This window comes from Anser brachyrhynchus (assembly GCF_964034855.1).
Source record: "Anser brachyrhynchus genome assembly, chromosome: 7".
NCBI lineage: Eukaryota > Metazoa > Chordata > Aves > Anseriformes > Anatidae > Anser > Anser brachyrhynchus.
In genome coordinates this window covers 4788812-4805741 of record NC_137701.1, presented here as the reverse complement: position 1 = coordinate 4805741, position 16930 = coordinate 4788812, and the positions used below count along the sequence as shown (strand labels likewise).

Here is a 16930-nt window from a genome sequence, read left to right as displayed (position 1 = left end):
AGTACGATTCTCCATCCCTAAAGTAAGGCCTGATCAAGCACACAATGAAATCCACGTCAAAACTCCCAGAAACCCAGCAGCATGGTGCCATACTGTCATGTCCTCTCTTATGCACTTGGGTTTTTAAAATACACCTGTATATAAATGTATCCAAACTCAACCAACTATCAGCTGGAGGTGGCCTTTCTCAGCATGAGCAGCCTTGAGCACTCACAATCAGTCGGAGACAAACCAGCTCTGGAAGTGCTGGGTCGGTGCTGTGCACTGAAACCATGAAGGTTTGCTCTCTAAAGAGAACGATGAACTTGTGTAACTCCTTCTCCAGGTAACACTGTCAGAAGCTTGACCTCTTCCTGCTCTCAAACTCCACTCCCAAAATGCCAGCTTTGTTTGGAACCAAGTAGCACGACAATATATTCCAGAAACGTAATACCAAGCTGCAAGCTGGCCAGGCGAGGCTCCAGCTCCAGAAATGCAGAAGCACAGGAGGGATTCAACTTGCGTGGGAACAGGGCTCCTCACACACAGAGCAGTGAACACTTGCAGTCTTGGTCAAGAGATGCAATGCTGATGGAAACGCCCTCGTATATTTTTGGATTCATTTGTAACATCTGAGAGGGAAGGGATCCCAAGCTGCCAGACGATGGCTTTGGGAGGACTTGAGTGTAGAGGGAGCGGTGTCCCCAGCTGTGGCTCTGCACCTCCTGGTGGCCCCGCTGAGCTTGCTGTGTGGTGAGCAAGGGTGGTGGCTGCCACCTCGCTCAGCCCCACCGCTGGAGCCAGCCCCCGGGGCTTCAGGTGGGGCTAAGCGGGACACAACGTCCTCTGACACAACGCGTGGCTCTTGTCACGAGGAGTCCGTGAATGGCCCGTCATTTTGTGAAAGAGAAAGACAGGAGAGCCAAGGAACGCACAGCCCTGTCTCAGCGCGTGCCCGCTTGCTCTTCAGCGAGAAGAGTACAACTCAGATCTTCCAGAGCAGCCTGATGGGGTTTACCCCCTCAACAACAATTATTAATTTTTTAACCCCACATGGATAGACATGATGTACATCTGCAATCCTGGTTCATGGGAAAAAAAAACACACACAACCCCACACAAACCAAGGCTGCAGCAGCCCCAGTTCTGCCTCCCCCAGGACCTCAAGACCCTGGGGCTGGCCAGCCCAGGCCTTTCAAACAACACGGAGGCAAAATTAGCTTTCAGTCCTTGTCTATTCTCTCAAGCTGCAGCGAAAGCCCCTGGCAAATTCAGGAGAAAACATAAAAAGTAATTAGAATGATGAGGAGCCTGCTATTGATTTGCTCACTATCACCCCAGAGAGCTGTCACTGAAACGGGACACCTGAATTCTGAAGGAGGACCCCCTTTCTCGTGACATAAATTACCTGGCTGGCTCTGCCTTACTTGGCCAGCCTCAGACACCGCATTAGAAACTGATTTTCTACTCCGGCAGCGTGTGGCTCTGGCTCGTCACTTTGTCAGCTGATGTTAAAGCGAGGCAGCCCCCTGGGCGGGTGCTTTTCCCTCCAAGGTTGCAGCCAGCCCCGTGTCACCACAGGGGGCTGCAGTCAGCCCCAAGCCACCAGGGACTCGTATCCTGCCTCGCAAAATCACATCTCCCACCACCCCCAACGCCTGGCTGCACTCCCTGCAGACTACGAGTCCACTGCTTAATGCCAAATGGGGCACCGATGATGGGACCCGAGCACCTCTGGGGGTCCCCAAAGGTCCCAGCACCAATGGGGCAACATCTGCCCCAGCAGTGGAGCAAGGCACCGCTGCTGCATTGCATCACAGCCTTTTCTTCGAAAGAGAAAACAGAGCAACCCTTAAATCACTGCACATGCTGAGCCAAGGCAAACGCTCCTTGCTGCTCTGCTCAAAACAGCATCCTAACAAGGATTTTTGATCGCACGCAAGCTAAAAATGGAACACCAGAAATACACGGTCAGTATGAATTCTCTCCCCACGCAAGGAAACGCAGGCACTTCAGCAAACTGTCTTGTTCTTCTTGCAGAAAAGTTCCTTCTTTGTTTTAAACGAAGGAACATTTGTTTAATGTTCCTTCGTTTGGAATTTTTACCCAAAGTGAAATTTGGCTCTAGAAATATAAACGATACTTATCACGCTTCAAAGCGAATAGCCAATCAAAGCTCAATAATAAATTAATCATTACAGACGTGCACAATCTTGAACTGTGCACTATTTGGCCTGCTCTACTGTAAACACTCACATCAGCATTGCAAGTTCCACAACTTCACAGATCTGCATTAAAATGCGAGAAACCACAGAGGCATAAACGTATATGCAACACGTGCTGGTACATGCTTAAAACTCCTTTAGTTTGCTCAGTTTTTATTCAGGTCATTATGGAAAGCACAGCTGTTTTGCAAGTTGGCTAGAACATATTAAATGGAATCCTTCATAATGAAATTGTCTGACTTTGAGGATGCCTGAGGTTTAGATGTAGCTGCAAGAGGGAGAGAGACGGCACAGGAGGAGAAGGAAAAACCCCACTGCTCAGCAATAACCCGCTACGGCTGTATAAAACCTAAAGGAAGTTCATGATTTTGGAACAGAGGGATTTCTCTTTAATCTGATCAGCTGGGCAGATAAACAGTCAGAAGCATTGTCACTATGCAGCCCTTCCTGAAAATATTGCATAAGCACATTACAGATCCATTTCTTTAACTAGATCAGAACTCTGAATACAATAAGCCACGATCTGTATCAGAAATGAATTTAGAAAGGACTCTAAATCCTTGTTAAAAGGGCAGAGAAACAAAATCAGAAATGCACAACCTGAAACTGCAGACCCGAGGGGACATTTAAAGCCGTAGCATCTGCATTTTCCCAGAGAAACTTATGTCTTCTTGACACCAGTTGGTTCTCCTGCCAGCTTTTATACATGCTGCCAGGTTTTCCCTCTAACTTCTCTGCACGTAGAGAAATAAATTGCCAAGTGACGGGTTATAAAGAGGGATCCTTGCTTTGTATTCTCATTAATGAATTACAGAAGGAAATATCAATCTTCTTACCTTGAACTGACAGACACAAGTCACACTGTCTCCAATCCTTAAACACTCCCCATCAAATTTACAGGTATTGGTGTCGCAGAGAAAGAGATCGTTTTCTCTGTCATCGTAACCTCGAATGTAAAAGGAAAAAAAGATGTCAGCTTTGGTCTGGCAAGAGGAACAATACAGGATGATTGTGTTTTAATGCACAGAGCACAATAACCTTGTTGATGAAACGATACAGTCCAGATTTTCTTTTGTCCTTCCCTGTCCTCAGTTTTCCACTTTTTCCTCTCATCTCTCCCTCAGTCCTTCTATTAATCCTTATTCCCCACAGCCTCACGCACTTTTTCCCCCTCTCTATTTCACGACTCAATTTCCTCAAAAGTCACCCAGTAATTACGCTATTTCACTGCTCCGGGTCAGGAATGTCATCAACTTAACCCCACACAATCGCAGATCTGTTGGCCAGAAGACCAAACTGGAATTTCTCCAGCCCGTGGTGCAACAAAGCCCCCCGTAACGAAGACGAGCAGGCTGCGTGCCTTCCGCGATGCTCTGCCCGACCCCAAGGAAGACCGCTCTCCCCAAGTTAACGGGAGGAGCGCCGGGCTGCCTGCAAGCCGCCGAGCGACCCCAGCTCCCTGCCTTCAATTCCCCCAGCAAAACCCGACAGATCTGCCCAGAGACCCAGATCCCAAGCATGAATTTCAGATCTCGCTAGCCGACTTCCCATGCCAACTGCGCGCGGCAGAGGATTAAGCAGAGCAGCTAGATCACGTTCCGAGCTCATTAACATTTAAACCCATCATTTTTAGTTTTCTTCCCCCTCTCCTTGAGCCGCATCGCTCCATGCTTCCAGCCAGGAGAGCGCAGTGGACGCCCCGGGGGCAATGCGCACCCCGCTCCTGCAGACCCCCGCGTACGAACTCAACGCGGGGGTCAGAGCTGCTTCGTGGGGATGGGAAGGGATGGGAAGGGATGGGAAGGGATGGGAAGGGATGGGAAGGGATGGGAAGGGATGGGAAGGGATGGGAAGGGATGGGAAGGGATGGGAAGGGATGGGAAGGGATGGGAAGGGATGGGAAGGGATGGGAAGGGATGGGAAGGGATGGGAAGGGATGGGAAGGGATGGGAAGGGATGGGAAGGGATGGGAAGGGATGGGAAGGGATGGGAAGGGATGGGAAGGGATGGGAAGGGATGGGAAGGGATGGGAAGGGATGGGAAGGGGGCTCCCCCCCGGGCCGGCCGTGCCGCCCGCCCGAGCCGCCTCCCGAGCCGGGGTGCGGGCCGGGTGCCGGCGCGTACCGGAGCAGTTCCAGCCGGTGGGCGTCTGGCAGTCGCTGAGGGAGGTAGGGAAGGCCGCCAGCTTGTCGGGGCGGGCGAGCAGGAGCAGCAGCAGGGCGGGCAGCAGCAGCCAGCAGCAGCAGTCGCACAGCGCCCAGCCGCCGCACTGCCGGGGCGCGGGGGGCTCCCCGGGCACCATGACTTCCACACTCAACTCTCCGGCGGCGGCGGCAGCGCGGGGCCCCCGGGGCCGCCGGGCATCCCGCCCCCCCGGCCAGCGACAGCGGCGACGACGGCGGCGGCGACGGCAAGTCGCTCAGCGAGCGGCGACCGACGCCGGGGCGCGCGGCGGAGCCCGGCGGGGCGGCGCGGGGCGGGGAGCGGCTGCCATAGGGGCCGGGCGGCGGGGAGCGGGGCGCCGGGCGACCGCTGGGGCGACCGTCGGGGCGGCCGTGGGGGCCGTCGGGGCCGCCGCGCAGCCGCCGCCGCCGCCGCCTGCCCCGCTCTGCCGCCCGCATCCCTCTGCGCGGGGGAAGCAGCGCGGCCCGGCCCGCCGCGTCACGTGCGGCCGCCGCCGCGCCCCCATTGGCCGGGCGGCGGGCGGAGGGCGGGGCGGCGGAGCCCCGCGGCAGCGCCCCCGGGGGGCTCCCCCCGCCCCCCGCCCCCCGGCACCGGGCGTGGCGGGGGCAGCCGCCGCACCCCACGCGGGGCTCGGGCCCCGCTCGTCCCGCTGCGGGCTGGCAGCCAGCCCCGGGAGCACCCGGCGGGCAGCGAGCGCCGGTTGTTACTGCCTGCTAGCGGCCGAACCGAGCCTCGCCCGTCAGCTGCTGGGGGCTCGCGGAGCGCCTGCCGCCTGGGAGAGCGATTGTGTCCTCCTTCAGCACTTCGATTCACTTTTTTTTTTTTTTGCCGTGTCATTATTCCCTTTACAATCATCTTCTATTTCCCCTCTCACCTCCTCCTCTTTGCGTTTAACTTGCTTGTTCTCTCTCACATTGAGTTGGCGTTGCTCACCGACACTCTACTCGGGTGGTCGCTGAGGTGCCCAAACCCAAGGCGCTGGCTGGCCGGGCACGACAGCCCCGCTGCCTCGCCAGGACAATGTCCTGCTTGCTCCTGCCTTCTGCTGCCTCCACCCGCTCCTCGTTTCCTCGTCCCACTCCACCGGTTCCATTTTCCCATTCGCAGTTACCACAGCCCACGGTTTCCCTTCTCATTCTCTTTTTCCCATTTCCTCCACCTCCTCCCTTCTTCCATCTCCAGCCCCTTCACTTCCTAGGCACTGATCGCACAGGCACTGGCAGGCTCCTTATTTGCAGGCCCATCTGACCGGACGGTGCAGGGAAGCAAACTATTAGACCAGCCTCACAGCCAGGCCCTTTCTGATCCGTCTCTCCTGTCGCTATAACTCACAACCGAGACGATAACACACGAGTATCTGGCATTCATAGAGTGTCATTAAATACAGCAGCAGAAGCCCAGCTATGGCCCGTCCTCTCCCCAGAGTGCCGTATAACACGGCAGTGACTGACTCTCCTGCGCACAGTTCTGACTTAGATTTACCCTGTTTTATTTTCAGCCTCTCAGACAACAGGCACTGTCTGCTGAGACAAAGGAGCCCCTCTATTTTTATGCTTGTTTTCTGACTTTGGAATATGGAAGCTCCACCAGAGGTCCTGTAATTGTCACAACACCATGCCTGAACTACGAACCTGAAACCGCCCGAAGGGCAGTCTGGTTAAGGCACAGTTAAAGGGGTTCTGCTGTGACTAACACTGGTATTTTCGTTAAAAAGGTTTTCCCTGTTGATATGTAAGCCTTACTCATAAAAATATTTTTATGAAAAAAATATATCTGCCAGTGTTCCAAAAGGGATAGATAGACCCACGAGCCTCGTTTCTCCGTTACCCTCTCTAGCAATTTCTTCTGAATTGTAGAGACTGAGATACAACCATTTTTTCATACAGTTCCTAGCTCCAAATCAGGAATTCTTTTGCCCTACTGATCCCGTGCTGCCCATGCAGTCACTTGCCAACACGCTATTCCCGGCTGCACTTCAGCACTGTGGTTAGCTGACACCTGCCATCTCGTACTCCCTGGCGCTCCCACCCCACCTCACTGCTACACAGAACTAGTACTCGTAAGCCACGCAACGAGCACACTGCCAAGCAGGCAGCTTTACGCTCGCATGATGTACAAATCGCAACCAGCATCCTCTGAAAGACATACTGAGTCCATGGTACCCCAGCTCCCTGTGTCAAAGCCAGGTACCAAAGAGCAACAGCCATTGGTACAGTTCCTTTTAGTTATGTGCTTGGCTCCAGTGCAAGATAACGAGTATGTAATAAGGGAAAACTACATCCTGTGTATGAAGCCCACTATCTGGGCAGCTTTTAGTTGCCTTTACTACATAAAATAGGCAGCTGATAAGGATATAGTTTTATCCAATGCACGTGATCATCTACATGTGTTTGGAGGACATCAGCTCCCAGAAAATAAGCAGGTTGAGATGTTTCACGTGCTCTAAGGATCTGTGGGTGAGGGCAGGGTCTGCCCTGGCTTGTACCGCACCCCTCCAGCTACGACTGGTCAATGGCTGAGGCCTGCGACCAGGCTGCACCTGGTCCCCGTCCCACGTCGCCACGTCTGTGAGTAATGCCTTCTGTTGCTGCGCTTGGCTGGGAGACGATGTACTGCTGACGAATTACGCAACCTCAGTTATTCACACTTGCACTACATCTTGGCTGTGCTGCTCTTGGAAGCCTGCAGTCTCCCACAAGTTTCCCAGAACTTGGGAGAAGCCAACTGGTACAGAAGAGTGTAGCAAAACCTCCTTGGCAATATAAGCTACGGGTACATGAGACCTGTTCTTTTTCTGCTCTGTCTACCCAAGACTATAAAGCTGAGTTCATGAATCCTTCTCTTAAAAACACTGTATGGCCTGTGTCTGAGGTCTCTAAAGGCCCTAGGATAATGACCTTGGTCAAGAATGCTGATAAAAAAAAGGCTTCTTTTTACAATACAGCTAATGTTCATCAACAACATTTTCCTCAGGTCAGCACCAAGAGTACGGGACCTAGGTTCCACAGCTGCTAAGAACAAATCCTACTAAGGGACACTTGAGTTAGCCTCTTCACTACCTATACCGTATTACCTTATGTTCATGAAACACGTATGTACAGAATTTTGAAAAAAAAAACAAACAAACAAAAAACAACGACAACAAAACCCTGCACAATTCTTGAGAGTATAAGAGCTACACTGCGTGAGTGAACTATTGCAAGATACCACCACTAGTGTTAGTTCCTAGAAATGGTGAAAAAAATCTATTAAGTCTACAAGAAAGAGAATTGAGCAAATAAGGTCCTAGCCAACACTAACAAGAAGAGTACAAAGGGGGTCACCTGTTTTCAGTGGCAGTTCCTCGCATCAAATGAGCGGGTTTGATTCTAATATGCAAAAATCCCACCAGAAATAGCTTGGGAGTGCAGTTCCCAGTTAGAGGAACCAACCCTGAAGGAAAGGTACATGACAGATGCCACCTGCTCCAGCAGAAGACCAGTACAGGAGACACAACCTGGATGAACTTGCTGTGTATGAAGCTGGAACTCTTCCCCTTCATGGAAGAACAACACTCTCTTAAGGCCTGTGTATTTTCAGGCTTGGTTTGACCAAAAGTTGGCAGACTTAGCCTACACATGTTTCTGTCAGAAGTCTGTGAGTCTCTAGCAGATTTTATGTTCATCTGTTTTTCATGTGTGCAGGAAAAGTGCATGTGGGCTCACTCAAACGCACAGGCAGTAGTCTTTGCCTACGTTATTTTACAGATTTTATACAACTTCCAGCTAAATCACATATCTCAATGCAAAGTGTACCATTCCTAGATATCACATGAACTTTTAAAGCTCTGAGCGATCCTTTGGGTCTATAAACAACAAGTAGATTACATTCATCTACATACAGTCAAGACTCTTTTTCTCCCTACTGTTGAGAAAAACATGGCTCTTACTCTTCACTTGAACTAGTGTGTAATCCAAGAACAATTCATGGCCAGCTTTGAGAAAAGTGTGCTGTATTTTTCATTGTAATTAACCGCTTCAGAGCAAGAATCCTCATGTATAAAGATGAAGAAAGGTCTCAGCTTTCCTTGAAAGATGGTTTGCCTTTCAGCAATGCGTCTCACACTTTGATTTTTGACTGAAACATTCCACTGCTTTGGTGACCTGTTATGCCAAAAAAGCTGTCTTGTGTTATGCTTTACTTTTAACTGAATGTTCTGGCACATACCAAGAAACAGAACAAAGTATTGCAATATATACTGGAACACTGTTTCGTGCTGCTCCACACATGAAATTGATGTCAGAAAAAATTGCACAAAGGGCATGGAAAATGTGAATATATGCTGTGATCCTTTTACCTTCAGTTTTAAATAGATGGATTGAAATGCATGGATGCTAAAGATTTATGCATCTGTTTATAGTCCATTCTGGAGTTTTAACATTTCATGCAGCTTGTAGGAGGGAGTGTATTATTTATATAAAGTCATGGTTATTCAGCAGTGTTTATTCCTGAAGAGCAACAAAACATCTTCAAGGGAGAAGAAGAAATTCATAACTCTGGTTGACTACCAGGGTTAGCCAACTTAAATCTCTTATTTTTTGATTTATGAAGAGACTTGTTCCTACATGCACCTTTCTAGCACTCCTACAAGCACCTTTGTAGCACTAGGCATCTTGTTACCAGCAGCAGGCATCACCTCCTTCTCCCCAGACAGACCGCACAACAATGGATTAAGTGACTTGACAGCTCTTCAGAGAGTCAAGACAGACAATTGGTCTTTCCAGTTATCTTATCTCACTGGAAGTGTAGAGGTTTATTTATTTATTTATTTATTTATTCCCCTAGTGTGTAATCAAACTGTTTAAATGAAGAAGAAAACCAACCTGGAGATGTACAACATTTTCAAATGGCATTTCTCAGTCAACTTGTAGCCTCACCTTCTGTGAAGATGAATCTTGCAGAAGTTTAGTTCAGCTCACTTCAATCAACTGTATTGTATCCTTTTCTTACCCAGGCATAATTCCTGCAGACCACCAAGGCAACTTAGTAGTTTAACTGAGCAAATCCCAGGTAGTCTGTCTTATCCACTCTTGGCAATACTGTCAGCAGAAACACCTGAACTGTATCTATCTGTAGAGGCAAGAGAGCCCAGCCATGGAAGACGCATGAACTATTTCTGCTTCCTTTCAATAGATGCTAGAGGATGGGCAGATAGGACCGCTCAGCAGTTTAACAGATCAGGTACAGCAAGGGAGAAGTGCTCTTTACTGTGAGATAGCTGTCATTGCTGAAGGCCCACAGAAGACACTACACGCTGTGCTGAAACACCTCATATGGATCCTCTGACATGTTGCTAAGAGTAGATCAGAGCAAGACCACAGGCGTGGTTTCCCCATAATCTCACAGGCAGCTGGAGGCTGGGACTTCTCAAGGACAAGAAATAGTTAGTATTTGTGTGGTTAACAGCTCCTGATGGATTGTCTTCCCATGAATTTCCCATGAACCACGCAACCATATGGCAGCCAGGAGGACCTGTGGCCAAGAGCTTCTTGTACTGTGTGAGAAGATACTTTCTTAAATCAGGCACCTGCTAACGTCATTTGATACTCCTATTTCATGCATTATGAAGCAGTAAACAATCATTTCGTATTCAGTGCCTTGTGTGAGACCGTATCTGTAAGCCCTGCTCCATGTCTCCCGATGTATTGCTAAATCATTCTCACAGATAACAGCCTGTCCGTGCTTTCCTTTCACATATGGACGGAGATCTAGCATCAATGTCCCTACACAGGAGAAGTGCCAACAAACAATGACCGTTTGTGTGCACTGCCCGCATGAGTGTCCCTGCCTCTATAACTGAGCACATGCTGTGGACGTGCTCACAAGGACATTATCTGTCACACACGAGGCTTTCGGGAAAAAGGACACTTGTATGCCCCAGGCAAGCATCAAGAGATGGATAAACGTGGACTTCAGTTCATTTACAACAATATGGTATCGTGCCAAAGTGACCAAGCCAGCATGGTAGCTCGTTCCTTTGCAGTGAAAAGCTGTGGAAAGCTTATGGGCAACCTTCACCTGGCCTCTATCAGGTCAGAGGATGAAGGGTCACAGGAGTATTCCTGATTGGTCTTGGGAATTTGGCATTTATGAGAATTAAGTATAAGAGAAAAATCTCTAGTTTTAGCCATGGAAAGACTCTTGAAGGATTTGCCTAAGAAGGATTCTCACCAGGATCAGAAATCCATAGGAAATTTTTATATGTATATACACGTGCTTAAAAATCCACCGTTTAGGTTTCATAAAGCCAGATTCCATATCTGAGAAGAAAAAGGCCTGGAAGAGCTATAGTTCTGACAAAATGACCATTTAGCATTTTCTGTCCAAGGACCTGCAAGGGATTCTTGGTCAATACCAACGCTGTAAGCAGCAGACCACCACCTACTAGATGATGTTCTAAGGAAAACCAATATTGTTTTCCCATTAACATATAGCACCAATATTTAGCCAGGTATAATATTTCATCAAGCCACGCTAATCTCCAACCTGATATGGGAAGCTATCATGCATATATTTAACTACCTTAAACTAAAACAAAACAGCAATACAGAGAAGCATTGTTGAAACCAGGAAACATTTCTCTCCTTATCATGTAATTAATTTTTTATTCAAAATGTCATTGCTTGTGTGTGATAGAAACATTTTTTATGATCAGTCAGGCAAAAGTAACTATTATTTAGAAGTGATTTGAAGGCATACCAACTCAAAACAGTGAAAAATGCAAATGAAGGTGCTTCACTACCTAAACCACTGATGCTAAATGATACATATAAATAGTAACTTTTTTTTTTAAAAATGACTTGTAAAGTACATCAAGTAAAGCTCTGTAATAATAAAGAGACCCTTGCTGCCTTAAATTGAAAGTTTAATAGCTTCCATTTAAAGAAAGAGGGATAAAAGGCAGCGTATGGCCCTAAATACCAGCACAGAGTGATTTTTTATAGGTCTGCGATGTGCATAAACAGAAAGTATCCTGGGTACTGATTGCCCAACACATGGAAATTAAAGTGCCTTTGGCACCTTTGTGCTTGTGACAGCCACGGATTTACTCATCCCTCTCTGCTGAAGATCCGTTCCTTTGCTGATCCTGCTCCACTCCCAGCACCTCTCCCGTGAGGTTCGGAGGCACACCATGCATCATGCTATCCCACGGTCCCCTGCTTTTTTCTTTATTTCATAAAATGTGCTACAAGTTTGGAGCAAGGTTGCTACTATTCCTATTAATCGCTGCGCAGGAGAAATACACAGCAGTTACAGCACAGTCCTATTCATGCTAGACAGTCATTTTACGTGGCTGCGGGCACGATCCCCGTCTGCCAGCAGGGTGTGGTGGTATGGGATGCCAAGCTCTTGGGTTTAAGTTCCTCTATGAGGACCTGATCACACAAGAGACTTACTCTGACGTACTGCTGTGCAGCCATTCAAAACAGATTCACAATAACCTCAATTTGTAGGCTGGGTTTTTGCTCTAACAGGCTCCTTTTGCCTCACCTAAAGGGCAGAAAACGGATGCAAAGCAGATAATGGCAGCGAGCGAGTGGAAAAGTTCGCTGCGGTCCCGTACCCTGCGTAAGCCATGCTCTCACTGCGAGGCTGTGGACAGGACGTGGAGGTGTCTGGTGGTGGAAGGCCTCCCAGACCCCACACAGATGATTTACAAGGTTAGACTGCTTCCAATAATTCTTAGTTATATCACAGCAGGAAGACGTAAAATCTGCTGCATGTCAGCTCTGTAACTGAGAAGGGTTTTGTGGATGTATAATATGTGGATAACAGATAAGGTGCCAGTAGATGGCTCTCAAGATATGAGGCCTATGGCTTTTATAGGACTGAGACAACTTCTTGGCTACCGCCTAACAGCTGCCTTTGCTGCCTGACAGTTAGTTAAAAAAACACTCAAACTGTATTTTGGGAAGGTGAGAGGATAGAGACTGCATGAAAAAGGGCATCTTCTATCCAGACCTACTCAAAAATATCAAAGCTCTTAGCTTAGTTATTTTTAATTATTCAAGGCAAAAAATGCAATCTCCTTTCAGTAAAGCATGCTTGAAATTTCCCTGTATTTCTTTAAGTGAGATTTAAGAGCTGCTCAAGCAGACTTGTTATAGCTGAGAGAATACTTTTGCAGTACCCCTGTTTCTCTGTGAGAGAGGTGCTGGCAGCCCCAGCACAGTAATGCAGTAAGTTACATTTTCTTAACTAAACAGAGGAGCTGTCTCTCTTCAGAGTTGGTTTTCTCAAGCATATGAACTAATGCCCCTAAAGTGAGGGGGTCCACGAGGGAAGCTCACAGTTAGCAATGCTATGGAGGTTTGAAATTAATTTTTAGTACTGTGTGAGTGAAGTAGATAATATTTAATTGCCATTTTTGAGAGGAGAGGGAGAGGAGATCTCATTCTAAATCTGGGCAGTGATTTATATCCCAAGCCCAAATTTTGTGAATTGAGCAAAGATAGATAACAGCAAAAGCAATCAAATTCTTCCAGCTATATAATTGTGTCTAAAGGAAGGGAGAGGATTTGTACAACATAACTTTATTCAGACAGCTGGCCATGTAGTGTATGAACTAGAAGTTCTGCTTGACAATTTATTCAATTCTTTGATTAAATTTGTTTCTTTTGATGCTCTAAATGCTGTTTTTCCACATAGCATGTCCTGAGGCCCACGCCACCCCACTGGGATATATTTTCCTGGTCAGTGACCCCGGTCTATATTTATTATACTCCTTCTGTTTCTTGGTTTCATGGCAGGGACAACTGGAGTGATTGCTGACTAAATAATTAGCCAAGGGAACTCTTTCTCTGTATGTATCTGTACTCATTAGGCTAGTGAGAAAACGTAACTTACTTTCATAATCTATTTCCCTATAGGTACCTGGCACTTTCTGGGAGCAAAGTAGGGAGAAAATGCAATTGCTAAAAGCTCACACACTCATTATTAGACTAATGATACCTGTTCCTCTCAATCTGGCCTGATAAAGGCAGCTACAGAAGAGAAGGTGTAAAGCTGCTGCTTCCCACCATAATAAAAGGGAGAAATGCAGGCTTGAAATATTCCCCTCCTGCCCTCAACAAAAGTGGGAGTGCATATAATATTATAGTATTATATAAGGTAGTAGAATAACATAGTAAAATAATTATTGTCATTCACAGCCACAAGCAAAACAAGGGTGAAGACACAAGGCACATCCTGAAACTGCCCAATGTCAGGAATCCCCTTAGTGACCTGGTTTCCTTCTGTGGCCACTGCAAAGAGAATTTGTGTCCTCCAGAGGCACAATAGTTCCTAATTTCGGGTCTTGCTCACATGGATGTCTCTTTCCTGTTGCTCCCCCCCCATCCCCTCCACTCCCACCACAGACTGCAAAGGGAATTTCAGGAAAACGGCTGGGTTAGTTTAGCCAGGTAAGTCAGGTTTCCAGCCTGTTTCGTATGTAGACACTTCTCTACTTTCAGCCTACTAAAAAAAAACCAACCACCAAACCTTGCACAGAACTCTGCTCTAAGGTTTAAGAGAGAACTGTTGAACTTAAACTACACCAGTGTAAATTGCAGCTCTGAACTGCAGCCTATCAATGGGTATACCGTAAGCTCTGGGAGTCGTGTAAAAAAGCTTCCATAAGATCATAATTTCTATTTTTTTTCCAAAACTCCTCGTATACAAGGAGGTAGGGACTGGTGGTATCATTGGTAGAAAGTCAGATGACATTCTGATTCCACTCGTTATTTCAGTTAGCCGGGATTTCTCTCATCAGCTTTCATGACTAATATAGTCACTCCTTGATTTACGTACTATTATCTCCTTATGAACTTTGGAGAATCCAGTGCCCATTTCTTTTTATTAGAGCGCTAGAAACCATTAAAGAAAAGCTCACCTTGAAGTGTCGAAGACAAGGTGGTTCTTCTGCAAATATGGGCTATCTAATGAACTTACAGCTTTCCCTACAGAATTGTTCTGGTTGTGGTGAGGGATAACAAGAGTTTCTGAACAGAAATTTGATAAAAAGGAAACTCAGAGTTGCACTTATCATGCTTCTACTTTTATGGATCTGTGCCCTGATTCAGGCTGCCATTCTGAACATCTGGTGTGTCTTGAAAAGAAGATTCTTCCATGTGGAGTCCAGTTCCCAATTTCCTCAACTATTATTTATTACACCGTTTGGGTTTTAGAAAGGATTGTTGAACCGGTGTGGATAATCTAAAAAATAAACTTAATCTAAAACTAATGCAAACTGCACAGCATAGGAGATTTAGAAAAGCCTACTTAACAGTCAAGCAAAACCCTTTCATTTATCTTGGTACTTCCTGAGTCTAGCTCTAAACAGATATGGGACCACAAGGAAAAAAAAATTAAGAAGTACTTTCCAAGCAACCAGAGGGCAGAAATTCTGCACACAAGCCTACTTGCAAAAGATGGTGAGAGCAATGCTGAGGGATCAGAGGTTTGGACCACCAGGCATCGCTCAGTGCCTGCCCCGTTCAGTCTTATGACCCTCTCCGCATCAGCACACCCCAGCTACAGCCGACACCGATGTTATGCGAGGGAAATGCAATCAGGAGGAGCAGCTCATTGTGCGAACACATGGACTGTGCCTCAGTTGCAGCGCGGTACCAGAAAGTTTCAGCCCTTGTTTTGAGAATGGTGTCTATTACCCACACTTAACCCCAAAGCATCTTTTTTAATTTAAATGATGGTTGCCTTAATAGCTTACTGCCTGAAATGTTCTTTGATGCTGAGGCATAACGCTCCCCAACTGTGCACAATCCAATATAAGGCGCCTGTTAATGCCACATGCTGGCACAAACTGTGTTTGGGAGATGGAAAGGTGATTAGCACCTCCTAAGCTCTATCCAAACAGAAAGCTAAAACAATCTGGATTGGATGTGAACATCACACACAAAATTCTTTAGTGTCATGTGTCTTCAGAGCAGAGGTTAGCGCCAATGGTTTCAGCAAATGAAGCAAAATAATCACAGACTCAAGGCTGTCAGGAGTTTGAGCAGCAGTACGGTTCTTATGCCGCTCGTTAAATGTGGTCCCCTAACGCAGATCCCCAGGAGCTCGTGAGTCCACATGGAGCACTGTGTTTTTCCTGTGGCCTTGCAGTAGTGGACACTGACTCCAGGCAGGGCCAGGTGTCCCTTGCACTAGATGCTGTACAGCAGACCTTCTTGTAGCGAGAGGGATCCCCCACTCCTCAAGCAGAGTAAAAAAAAAGAGTAAAAAAGCTGCCATTTTGAGGGGCAATGATATTTATTTCAAGTAAATACTATTTGATTACCACACTTTTTTTCCTCTTTTTTTTTTTTTCTTTAAGGCTAACCAGTGCGAACAGCTCGCATTGCAATAACAGTGCATTGCTTTGCAATAACAACAGGGAGGATCCATCCAGGTACCTCTGCAGCAAGAGTGGCACGAGGCTCCCAGCCCAACCAGCAGGACTTCAGGGCGCATGTGGCCATGGAGGTGTGAGAGAGCTGAAGGCACTGCTTATCTAAGCAACCCCCACCCGCCAGGGACAGCAACCACAAGGCAGACGCTCTTGTGTCTTGTAAGCAATAACGTTTGTTAAAGACCATCAAGCAGCTAAGAAGTAAGATTTCTGGAAAACGTACAAAATGAAAGCAAAATTAGAGCACTGCTGTAGATAGTGACAAAGCATGAAGATACATCAGCATTAAGCAAATAGCTAGCTTGGGGTTTTCAGTTGCAATTACCACACGCACACTCTGCTTCTAATACCTAGGAGACCCATAGCACATTACAGAATTTTGTTAATTACTAAGTAAGTGAAGAAAGAGAGAAAAATACTGCAACCAAAATATATATTGCTTATTGATTTAGAGAATTGTAATTTAGGTTTAATAATTTATCATTTCTCTTAACAGGCTAGGCTGCATTTTATAAAAAGTAATGAAGCCATAGGAAAACAGAGGAAATCACTTCAGCCTCTGTCATTTGATCTTTGCTGAGAAATGGGAAGGAGTGGTTTGACTTCCCCCTGCCCTATTTATAAAATGTGCAGCTTGGCAAAGAGTAGATTAGCAAGATTACAGACTTTTCTTTCTTGTTATTTATCATGCAACAGTGGACAAAATAGTAACTGGTGTTTGATGTTAAGAGAGTCTTCCCAGGTAATATCCCGAGGAAGTAATCACAGGAGCACTCAAAACTATCACAATCATTGTCCCATCAATTTGAGCAGTTCAAACCAGCAGCAGTTGCTTGGCTCATAGAATGATAATGAGATCATCCAGCTATTGCTAGAAAAGCTAAGCCACTCGAGCTGGTACTTCCATTAGTTCAGAGCAAGCATGCTGCAAGCTCTTAATGAAATGACCATTGGTTTATATGTAACTGGAGGAATAACCACAAGAAAACTACCTTGTTATGAGAAATTATTTAACTGTGTTGCCGCACACATGCAGTCTTGGACTCTTTCAATGTATGTGCCCATCTGAGATAAAAAATTTCATAAAAACACCCTCCGAAAACTTCTGGGG

General features: G+C 46.8%; 1 protein-coding gene across 2 annotated transcripts in view; it reads right to left on the bottom strand.

Moving 5' to 3' along the window:
• The window catches only part of TMEFF2 (transmembrane protein with EGF like and two follistatin like domains 2), a 329406-nt gene that overhangs the window by 115857 nt on the left and 196619 nt on the right, over window positions 1–16930 (bottom strand). The window contains exons 1-2 of one of the 2 annotated variants that reach the window (XM_080598843.1): window positions 4329–4726; window positions 3041–3150 (exon numbers count right to left, since the gene is read on the bottom strand). In XM_080598843.1, the coding sequence (XP_080454969.1) occupies window positions 3041–3150; window positions 4329–4506 (288 nt within the window). In that variant the 5' untranslated portion in view covers window positions 4507–4726. Of the gene's footprint in view, window positions 1–3040; window positions 3151–4328; window positions 4727–16930 lie in introns of those variants that run through there. The other variant, XM_080598844.1, reaches the window with a different exon arrangement.